We start from the raw sequence: 12125 nt of genomic DNA, 5'->3' as shown, positions 1-12125 counted from the left end.
TCTCCTTGACACTGGGGAGTGGGGAACAGTATTTTGGAGTACAACCATATATTTCTGAAAAGCTGCAACTGTATCTAAATGGACCAGTTGTGAAAYATTCTTCCCATTTTACCTAGAGGCATGTCAGATGGTGATTGGATCCTAAATATAACTCAATCAGAATATTGATATGCAGATAAGGTTCCTATTGTCCTTTTCCCAGTTCTTAGAAAAGCTAGCCAAGTCATGACAGAGTCAAAAATTATTCAGGAAACAAGTGACAGATACGAGGCAACCAAAAGAGTATCTGTATTTTGCTCTCCGTTTTGGACCTGGTACCAAAAAGACTCCTCACTCAACTCCTTCACAAGGTAATCAGAATTTTTTTCCTCCTTTTAAGAGACAAAAACCATCAGTATTTTCTACTCTCCTAACAGTTTTCCAGAAAAGTAAAACTAGCCTCAGCAATTTAATTTATTTAGCTGAAGACCCAGTCATCACAGTTATTAATACTTTCTATAATAGTTTCRAGGGCTAGCTGACTAAAAGACAATGAAAACCATGCAAAGGTCTCTGTCATGGTCACCTCTAAGAATACATGGAACAACCCAATGTGAGGTGACATCAATTAGACTGTTTTCTTCCGAAACATAGGTGATATGATTGTGGTAGCAAATAGTACGTGCAAGATACATGTTCTTTCAAAACCAAGATGAGGCATTAAGGAAAGAAGCTTGGATTTCCAGAAGAGATGCCTGACTATGAGCTGTCGGTGGACAGAGTAAGACCTCTTTCCCTCATACTGTTAAGAAACAAAATTAAGTTATTTTTAATGAGGCAGCTGAATCAAAATGAAAGGTTGAGATAGATTTAAATTGTACAATAAAGCTGTTGAACTGCTTCTACAGTTTGAATACTAAACATTAAAATAAACAAATAGAGCAGTTTTCAAAAWTTTTTTGTTAAAGAATCATTTTTAAACAGAATTATTTATATGGTAGGTTTTTATCTGGGTTTGGCACTCTTCCCCAAAACATCTGAAACCAAGGAGAGGTGAAATTGTCATGCATGCTTGCAAGTTTTTGAAGAGTCAGTGCCAGAAAAGAAAGACCACAAATCCAGTGAAGAACAAGAACTCAGTAAGACAGTTAAGACACCCTGCCTTGCAGGGGCCATTGGCCTAACAGTATGTACAACCTCTAGACTAGCCCAAACTGTATTTTACCAAGCCCAGCAGATGTCAGATAAAACRGGAGAACACAGAGGCTACTTTGGTAGGGGAAAGAGCTTTGAAGCATTCAAATTCATAGGAAARAAACCTTTGTTAGTTCCACTACTTGGAGGACAACTTCTCTCATTTTAATTGGCAGTTTAAACTTATAGCATTCATTTTTCTAACCATTTTGTGCATACTAAAGTTATTTTGTATTACAATATAGTACTGACCTAAGCTGTTAACAAATCTTTAATAGCATTGTTGTAAACATAAAATTCGAAACTTTTTTTTTTATTATTTGTTTGTTGGACCCGGCTACAGTGAATAAGCTCTTTCTATGACAAATAAAGAATGGGCTTTTTACAAGGCTTACATAAATGCATATTAGAAAGTTGTAGAGTTCCCAATGCACATCTAATCAGCCTTTTTCAGTTTTGTGCAAATTTATTTAAAATGATTTCAAATGTAGAATTATTTCAATTCCATACAACCTTCAGTCAGAGAACCRATAAAATGTTTTCACACCTGCTTGAAGTTAGACTTTTATTTTCAGTTTAAACCSAAAGAAAACTGTAAACAATTAGTGTAACAGTAGTTAGCAACAAGAAMAGGTAACAACTGTCAGTCTTCAAATATAACTTAATTTATGCCCTTTCTCACCAGCTATGTAAATAAATACAAGAACTACACAAATGAAAGTTATCACTGTAAGAAAATATATGATATGTAGTAAATTGGAACAAAATATCACATAGTACTGGCTGTACCATTTGGAGTATGTATTTACGKTTTAAAATAGTTTGATGCTAACAGAGTTAAACTTTTTCTTTGTGTAAAGGATTAGACTTTTACTCACAATTGGAAATGTGTTTTGTGACCAGATTTATATCAGTGTATTGAACTTTTAAATGTGAAAATGACTCAAGTCATTTATAGTGTAAGAAGATACCATAGGCACCATAATATAATACATATATGTCTGTATGCATGTGTGTGTGTGTATATATATAATTTTTTTAAAAAAAAACAAAATCTGGTAATGAACAAATAGTAGCAAAACCAGACTAAAATKAAAAGGCACATCCAGGCAAAAAAATACACAATGCAATTTGCATGACACTGTATTTAAAAAAATAATTTCTAATTTGCATAATTGATTGGATTGGGAACAAATATTTTGGCCACTTGAATCTGCCAGGAAAAAAGCCAATTTTGTAAGAGATGTTTAATTCAAATATCAGACTTTTTCTTTTTTTTTTTTAGATCAGTATAAAGCTTTTAACTGAGTACATGTTAAGAGGACTACTCAGACCCTCTTGATTTTGTGAGTGCATAGAAATACAATGACCAATGAAGACATTTTTTGCCAAAACATGTATTCTTGTACACGTGCAAGTCTTATCAAGTACTTGAGCGTCTTTCAGGTCTTGGAACACATTTCATAATTGCAGCTCTCCACAGGGCTGGGGCAAGTAAAAGGCTTAGAGTAGTCACACTCAAAATTAGGAGATAGACCTGAAAATTGGAAATGAAAGAAAACCATTACTTCTCTCCYCAGTTAGGTAGTGAGCTAGGAAACAATTATGAGTTGATGAGATCAGACTTTTCTGGATAGTATTTCCAAGAGACTTCCTCCTGAACAGCTATGCATTTTATTACAAAAGCAAACAAGTGCATATACATATCATGTAATTATATGTTTACCTKTTTTGAACAAGTAAATTCAAGAACAACTTTATTAGCTTATACAAAAACAATTATTTACATGCATAATTAAGAGATCAGTTTTAAAAGCTTAAGGTGCACTAAAAGACCAAAGGCCAAGAACCACTTCATTTTATACATATGTAAAAAACAAACATCTGGAAAAAAAAATCCCAAACTGGTTTAATAATAGGGTGGAAACATGCACTACCATTTTACACTCTTTAAAAAYAAAGAAAAAAACAACAAAAACAAACAACAAAAGCACACCTCAAAGTCATACTGCACACTTTCCAAAATAAAATTTTAACTATGTTTTCTGAAACAGCGTTATACAATGGCAGTACGGAAGGGCTTTAAAGTGCAAGTTTGATGAAATTAGTTTTGAAGTTTCAAACAGAAAAGCAGTATTTGGAAATTTCAGAGCTTTRTAAAACTATATAATAAATAATGACAGAAGACCTGCCACAGGAAAAATAAAAGCCTAAACATCTTCATGCACAGTGGCCCCCAAATTGACTATGAAAAATGGCGAGGTATCTGGAAACACTGTTCAAACACACAAAATTTTTAAGGCTTAATTACATGCAGGAGTAAACATGAAAATTTATCACCTAAACATATACAAGTGAATAGTGTTGTGTAAATTATTTTCCATATTTGCTTTGTTTGGAATTGGTTCCAGCATTATATAACCTACTGCTCACACAATGAAAATCTCAGCTAGTCAGCAAATAGAAAGGTTATTTTTTGTGAGCAAAGGTACAGAGAAGAAAGCAGCTAGCACTGGAAAGTGAGGTTGGTTGTTTCACCTTTGAAGACCTTATTTACTTCAATTTGCAAAGGAGACTTCATCTTGAGAAAATAGGGTTCTGATAGCTCAGAAATAAAACTGCATTTTAAGATTCTTTCCTAGAGCATTCTCCCTCCCCCTCCCCCCCATGATTGCTGAAAAAGCTAGTTGTTGCTTCTGCAAAAGGATGTAARATCAACAGAACTAAGAACTCTATCAGGAACATGCATGCATCAAGCATACAATTATTCTATTTGCATGGGCTAATTCTATTTGTTAATATTTGAGAGATGACACAATATTGGAGCATCTTTCAAATGCACTGTAATATAAAACCCCAGTAAGTTAATCAGGTGCTAAAAACAAAGTTAATAGCTACAAAATAACTTACCTCCCGAGATATGATCCCTGCTCTGCGTGCTCTACTTCCCAGAACAAAAGAGAATTCACTGACTTGTGCCAGTCCTGCTGAGACTATCCATTTGATATACTGGCTGCTCTTTGGAAGAATCAGAGAAAGGACAAGCACTGCCAAGACAAACTTTAAAAATGTTTTTTGGGTTGTTGTTGTGTATATATTGTTTTTGAACAGTGCAATAGATAAAATAGCACAATCATTGTAAGATATATAGCATCAGATAAAGTAGTAGTCTTATAAATAAATACATCTTTTAAGGTCAAAAGAGACAAAAAGTATACTATATAGTATAAAAGTAGTATCTTACTTGCTATAATAAAAACACTTGACAATTTTGTCAGAAATCCAGAGCTAGACAAAAAGATGTTTCTCCATGTATAATGGGCTTTYAACATTTGAAACATTCCTAGGATAAATTAAAGGATTTTTTTTAACTACTCTATCAATATATARAACAGATTTACAGTAAGGGTGTAATATTATCTCTGCTATATCAAATATTCAGTTCTTGCACAAAATTTTCACTATGGCATGCAGAAGTAAGGTTATTTAGATTATTAAAAGATAGACGAGAAAAAGAAAATACCTTCATTATGACCACAGACAGTGTAAGAAAGAGTAAGACTGTGAGTTCATATATTACAAATGTAGGGAAAACATGAAGCCCTGGGGGAAAGAGGTTAAAAAAAAAAAAAAAAAAGAAAAAAAAGAAAGAAAGATTAGTACATCTTTTAAAAAGAGTAACTTTAGCAAAGCATTCGTACAAACATCTAAGTACAAATAAATAAATTGGGTATTTATTGGGACACAAAATGAAAATATGCAGTATTCACAAAGACTGAAAAAATGCATTTTACACAACTTATGTTTTATTATTACTATACTATTATTTCTACGTATGAGATATTTTATTACTTATTATATATATGTTTTTGCTGTATTTATTATAGTATTTATATACAGCTCAGCACTAAGAAAGAAATAAAAAAGATCCCCAWCCCTTTTTATTTACATGAACTGAAAGTTTTTTTTAGTGAATTTTTGTTAAGAGATGTGAAYTCTTGTGCTATGTTCCAATTCTAACTTACTTAGAATATACACAGTTCATCACTGACTAAAAGAAATGCCTTGTGAAAAATTTTAGTGCCTTGTGTATTTACAACCATTCACATTTAACTTTTTTCATAAATTCTTACCACTGCATTGATGTATTTTTAATTTAACGAATACAACTGCAAGCTCAATTTAAAAGCAATATCCAATTTGTCTTTTTAGAAACCTCTGAAAAACAACATTTTAAACTTTAAGACAGATATCTAATTCTGATAATTTTTTGTGTAATAGATTTAATGGCAGGAATGTATCTAAACTAAGAAACAAAAATCATTCCTACTTAATCATGACGCGCTTTCTGCAAGATCTAACTATTTTGTACACTGGAGGGATTTATCACAAACAATATTCCAAAAAAATGTAAGTTGTATATGATTGATGCATGAGCACTTTTCTGATGCACGATTTATAAACTTTTCTGTCTTTCACACCAATCAACAATGCAACTGAAACATATCTCTTTTTCGAAAGCTTTTTAAAAAGCTAAAAAATATTGCAAGAAAATAATTTCACTGCTCTGCATATAGATTGTAACATACACATACACTCTTGTTAACTGTTCATCTTTTCGCCATATGAAATGGCAACAGACTATCACTGTGGGAAGAACATATTTGTGTTTACACTGACTACAGCTAAAACAGAAAACTGCCTGTTTTGATCCCYTGACCCTCACACGTGAGCTAGAAAAATCATTGACTGGAATCAGGGAAAACTGTAACCCCCTGAACATGATCTAACAACCAGAAAATTACACAAGGCCACATTGCTATGATGTCATGTTTTCTTTTTTTGAAAAWGGAATGTAGCAAAGTAGCAAAAATTTGTCTCATATTGAGACCTAATTTTTATTCCCAGTGACCACACATACATTTTCAGTAATCTTATCCATAAAAAAGAAAAAAAAAACAAAAATCAGTAAAGGTCATTTTTATTTATTAATTATATGAAGTAAKATAACAAGAACCAGGAAGAGCACAGCAGTGTGAAATTAAATCTTTCTAATATTAAACAAATATACAAAAAAAAAAAGTATTTTTTGAGAGAAGTTGTGGCCTCTCTAAAGAAAACTCTTACTCACAGTTGATTAATCAGAGTGCCTTTTTTTCCTTAGGGTATGAGGAACTTGTGCAGGCAAACATAATTGTGAGTCTTTGGAAGTTCATTCCTTTTTCAAAAAAGTTCTTAAAAGAGRAACCAAAATTGTGGTGTTCCTGATAAATCCATAATAGTTGGCAATTCTCCAATCTAATTATTTCTGTTGAAGAATTAGAATTTAGCTTCCTAAAGCATATGAGGCATGTAAATCAATGCTGTAACTTATTTTAATGAAAGACAAGTTTTCACTAATTTTCTGTTCCCCATAGCACTACRGAACCAAAAGAACTCTGGATAACTAAAAGTTGCCTTCTCGTTCTGAACRTGCAAGAGAAGTTGCTAGCAGTTACTTCAAGATGTTTTGTACATATGCACATTCCATGGTGGATGAATATGTACTTCAAGTACTCTAAGCTCAGATTTTTATACAAGCGGTATCCAATCACCATGCATACACCCCACGTTTTGTTTCTTAATTTCCTTCCACCTACAGAAGCTCAAATGCTAAAGACTCACCATAARGGGAGAGATGACAGAAAACAAGAGATACAAACATCACATCTAAAAAAAGTAATTAAATGTGTGTGCGCACATGCGCAACAAATAGCTTTTCTCTTTTTACTGTTTCTCGTGTACACATTGCTAGTTCACCTTTAGGCTGGTCTCAGAGATKTACATGAACAGCAACTAGAGAAGCATGAGGTTTGACAAGAGGGCCAACTCTGATACATCTAGAATAGGAGATTTCCAAAGAGAGGCTATAAYATAGCCTAGGGCTCTCATCATTGTCAGTGGATCTACTGCTTTTGTTCTGGTGCAGACAGACAGTCTGAAGTTAACTTGGAATGCCTCTCAGTGTGCAGATTAGTACCATATTTGAAAGCTCTATGAGGCACAAACTATCATGAATTTCTACACTAACCTTATGGACCTTATGGAAGTAAGCATCACTAAGGTGAAGCAAGCCTAAACTTCTCGTATACATTATTCTGAGAAAACAAAACAACACCCCACTYGCACAACTTGGGAAAAAGACCTACCATGGATTTCATGGTTGTTATAGACCTTTGCCCTAGCTCTATACTAAAACTTGGGATAAAGACACAAGTCCTAACAAACCATTACACAAGTACACAAATCTTTCAAGCCTTTCTGACAGAACTAATGCCACCAGAAAGATTAACTTCGTAGACAGATGATGCATGAATAAGGGCATTTTTTTTAAACAGATTTATCAGGTTTTGTGACTAGGTTCAGAAGTCACTATGGACTTGTTCTCTAAAGTGGAAAAAACACTTCAGTCAAATACTTCAAAAACTTCCAGACCATCATCAGGCAGCATATGGCATATCAACCTGTCATTAATAGCTAGGATATCAATGAGATGCATTTTCATAGAGCTGAGTAGTAAGTCACTGAATTTCAACTCTATATAGTAATCTAGAATAGCTGGAACAGAGGCCCTGGAGAAAAAATGACCTTGTATCAGTATCAAGGCAAAAGCACGGTTCACTTGTGTAAGTCAGTACATGTTCTATCTTCTCTAGCCAATTAAAAGCAATATTTGTCAAAATCTTTCTGTAAGCAAGTCTTTCTTTACACGCACCTCTTTTTTCAGATTTAGCAGATTCTACCTGCCTGCTGGATGGCTACTAAACAGCACGTAAAGATCAAAATGCAGTCATTTCCATGTCCTGGAAGATTCAGCATCAGAAAATCAATAGACTCTTAGAAATCCTTGACAACAAAAATATTACTGAAGCCAGAACTCTTGATCAGACGAGCCAGAGCTAATCCTGACATGTCCTCAGGCCAGGACAACCACTCAGAAAAATAACTTTAGCCCTACACCGGGATGTTGTATCTACCAGCAGTTTCAATGATTATTTGATCATAGCTAGCAAATGCAATAAACACAACAGCTCTGGCCAGATCATTAAGACAATAATGCCRGAGTGCCAATGGCTGAGGAGAAAACCAACATTCATCTCCATTTTTGCAAAAGGGAAGTCTTCTCAATCCTAAWGTCAGTTCTAATTCAACAGAAGTATTAGAGGTTCAAAGAAAGATGGGTTTTGTGTTTGCTCTGGAGAATGACAGTGCTGACAGCGTCAGTATCACCCCCTTCTGAAGAAAGGGACTAAGCTATTAAAGAGTTTTCAGCATTTTGCATTCAGGGTCCAGTGCAGACCTCAAAATTTACCCAGAAGGGAAATATGGAGTTTGGCAAGTGAGGACATCTGTACAGTACACTGAGAACATGCAACTCTGTCAGTGAGCAAAAGTAATCTGCCTGCTCACCAGTGGCAGATAGGGTCCTGATGCCTGATTTCAAACTCCATTGATCTTGTAATCTGGCAAAAAATGGAATATTGAAGCCTTAATAAAAAAAAGGAGAGAAAAACAGTSTATGCAAAAATGCATCAAAACAAAATCAAAGGAGGCAGAAGGGGAAAGAAAAGGAGCTAAGTACTAGATAGCAAAAAAAAAGGGGGGAGGAATGTTCTCAAAATGTGGCTCTTAAAGATGCTCTCTCAAAAATATTAGTGATGACAGGCAGTGAGAAGAGTTTTCCAGCCTCAGCATAGAGCACAGGAGAGCCAGGAAGCTTGAAGAACACACATAGAATGTGTGGTGATGATGAATACACATGAATGTACAAATGGAGAGTTACTTGAACTACAGCTGTTAATGTCTAACTGCAAAGGTGTATTATTCCTACAGATGTATCCTTACATAAATTTGAAGGCAGTAGCATTACACATCAAGCTAAGGTCAGGAGGTCAGGACCACTTTTAAAGATATGAGATGAACAAGTACTCTTCAGCTCAGCTTTCAGACACCAGAAGGATTTTTGTAGTGAAAAAAATAGATACTTAAGACAAGCAAGATAGGAACTGACTTTTTTCAAATGACATATTTATAACCACATTTCCATGATGTCACATTTATTCCTAAAGGAATAAATAAAGGAATAAATAGAAACCATATTGCTGCAGTGATGTACCACCCCACCTCAGGATCTTAAGTGTCTTGACTYTCTATGTAGGGCGCTTGCTGCATGTAGCAACAACTCCCTGCTTTGGGAAGGGGAAAAACAATCTTTCCTATAACCTTTGCATAATTTCACATGCTAAATTTATCTAATGATAATCATGACAGCCTAAAGATATTTACGAGAGTGCATATACATTCAGAGAAAGCAAGAAAACTTTTCTTACTAGATTTCCTCTTAAACTGTAAGGAATACATCATCTAATTCAGGTTTTCTCTGCAACACCACATCACTGCTTTTCAAAACCTACYTCCTTGCCACACCGCAAAACACACAAACTTCCCACTAAGCATAGAAGCTGAAAATATTAAGGGGAAAAAAGTTTTTGTTTGGTAAATAAGTAGCATTATCATGTTTTGCCAGATGCTTGCTATTCTGATTTATGGCCAGACATTTTAGCTACTTTTCATGTGAGGCAAGAATAATGCCCGTTATCTGTAAAAATCACACTAATTTGTTAGGCAGTTTTCTCTTCTTTCTCTTCTTACAGTTATAACAGGAATAACAGTCAAAAAGTTTTTTTTTTTTGAATTTTGTAACAGAACTACCAAAGTAGGTTTCTTTCAATATAACTTAGACTAGACAGACTGCTGCCTATCATGCCAATTGAAGTCTCACTATTCTATTGTACTGTACCTAAATCTCATCTCTAATCTTAATCTATGAAGTCACAGGAGTGTATGACTATATATTTTTTTTTAATTTTTCTAGGTGCTGAACTTTTGGCTTATGATTATTTGCCATGCTTTGCAATCTTGATAACACCACCCTTTTCATCACTATCTTTACTAAAAAACATTAACATCTTAACTGTGAGCATTTAGGAATTACTCATCCACTTTTCGGTTATATAGTAATATCTTGTAATAAATACAAAATTTTATTGTAGCTTATTAATTTCTTCCCTTTCATAAAAGTAAGTTCATCAAGTAAATACATCTATTAGTCAGGAGTCTGACTGAACAGCAAAATTTGATATTATGGGTTGGGAGAAACAAAATTAAGACTGTTGAACGTAATTATTTCTTTTTATTTTGATAATTGCTGCAAAATAGGTTTGGTTTCTCTTACAAACCAGCTGAATACCCATTGTTTCATACGCACATCATTGCTTAAGACTAAACACCTGAAAGCCATATGAATTATGCTGACGGGACTTCACTATTATTTGAATAAAGACACAGAAATAAAGAAAAAAAAGCTCAGAATAGAAGCAAAACAAAGGTTAGTCTTGGAAAAGACCTGCTGAGCAAGCATGGGTTGAAAAAGGCTGGAGTGTAAGCAAAGGGCTAAATTCAAACTACTTATTTTGGACATTACAACGCCCTAAAGTTGGACATACATCTCCTGTACAATACGTAAGGAGAGGCAAAAGCTTCATTCACTGTACAGGGACCAAAGTGCTGTCATAACATGCTTCCTTTAGAGAAGGACATGCACTGATACCTTAGGAATTTGGCATTTTAAAATGAAGACACTGACTGATTTTAAATATTGTCAAGATTAACTTGCTCTGGCTARCAATCTGGCTGAATTATTCTTCTGGGCTTAGGCATTAATATTCCATTTCAGTAGACATTCAGGTAGTCTGTCTGAGAGATATCTTGTTCAATTAATTCTTCTTTGTTGAGGACACACAGATCACATTTTMCCAACTAAACAAACCATAAAAAGGATCTGCTTCCATTATCATATTCTGCTTCTAGAGAAAAGCAAGCCACAAAGACCTGAAATCTACTCTAACAACTCAAAATGGCAACACAACTTTCATACGAATTACAAATAAATATCCACTGCAAAGAGAAATTTTTCCAAAAACCAATTATTTTACCTTAAAACAGTTTAACTACACATTTAATGCAATTCAAATATAGAATTAACAAWGAAAAAATGACATAAAAAAACAGAAATTGAGAGTACAACATGGAAAGCGTTTAAGAAAATGAATGTTACCTTTAAAAGTATTAGCAAAGTCAAACCAACACTGGGATCAATTAAAATTTTAATTTTTTCCACAAAATAAAATCCACTTCCYCCCCCCATTCTATAGTCACCTAATTTCTTCCTTCCCCATATTCATAGGTTAGCATTATTTTTTGTAAGTTTTCTTAGAAATTACCTATGGATGCAAAGAAAATGATGGCAAGAAAGTCACGTATTGGTTCAATACAGGACATAATCTCCTCAGTAACCATGTGACCCTGAGAAGAGATCAGAGCTCCAGCTAAGAAGCATCCCAGCTCCATTGACACATCCAAAAGTTCTGTGATCTGTCAAGGAATAACAGAAAATTTATTGCTGTTCTTTTGCCCTGAGTGACTTCACATATCATTTTACAGTGAAATTATAAAGCTATACATTACATTGAGTGCAGTAAATTATTACACCTTTCTGCAATTTCAACAACAAATAGAATTCAGCACATTTAAGTGTTCTGCAGTAATGTTCTTACCCGAAAGACACACAAAATCAGTTTCCCCTTCATATTACCTCCTTCCCCACAGAAGCAAAAACAAACAAAAAAATCCCTTAATCTACATTGTAATTCTTTGAGTCACTCATAACGATAGCATCTGATTTCACTAAAACGAGACAGCTTCTAACAACTTCAGAGTCAGGATTACATAACAGAATGAGGCTGTGAAAATAATGCAGTTAAGAAAGCATATTTTCCAACAGTCAACCAAAGCAGGAGTTGGGGTGAGGGAGTGGGATCAAAACTTTTACTTTGAGAGAATAGCATTGATTC

The 12125-nt window shown here is 34.2% G+C and overlaps 1 protein-coding gene across 9 annotated transcripts in view; it reads right to left on the bottom strand.

Moving 5' to 3' along the window:
* Nucleotides 1-1822: 1822 nt before the first annotated feature.
* Nucleotides 1823-12125, bottom strand: part of SLC9D1 (solute carrier family 9 member D1) — a 36689-nt gene continuing 26386 nt past the window's right edge. For 7 of the 9 annotated variants that reach the window (XM_085320820.1, XM_085320827.1, XM_085320823.1 and 4 more), the window contains exons 11-14: nucleotides 11496-11646; nucleotides 4697-4776; nucleotides 4084-4233; nucleotides 1823-2710 (exon numbers count right to left, since the gene is read on the bottom strand). In XM_085320820.1, the coding sequence (XP_085176946.1) occupies nucleotides 2597-2710; nucleotides 4084-4233; nucleotides 4697-4776; nucleotides 11496-11646 (495 nt within the window). In that variant the 3' untranslated portion in view covers nucleotides 1823-2596. Of the gene's footprint in view, nucleotides 2711-4083; nucleotides 4234-4696; nucleotides 4777-5511; nucleotides 8701-11495; nucleotides 11647-12125 lie in introns of those variants that run through there. The other 2 variants (XR_014897769.1, XM_085320828.1) reach the window with 2 other exon arrangements.

The sequence above is a fragment of the Rhea americana genome, unplaced genomic scaffold, assembly GCF_003343005.1.
Source record: "Rhea americana isolate MKP2758 unplaced genomic scaffold, rheAme1 scaffold_66, whole genome shotgun sequence".
Lineage (NCBI taxonomy): Eukaryota > Metazoa > Chordata > Aves > Rheiformes > Rheidae > Rhea > Rhea americana.
The sequence above is the reverse complement of the archived record's forward strand: the minus strand, read 5'-3'. Positions and strand labels throughout refer to the sequence as shown.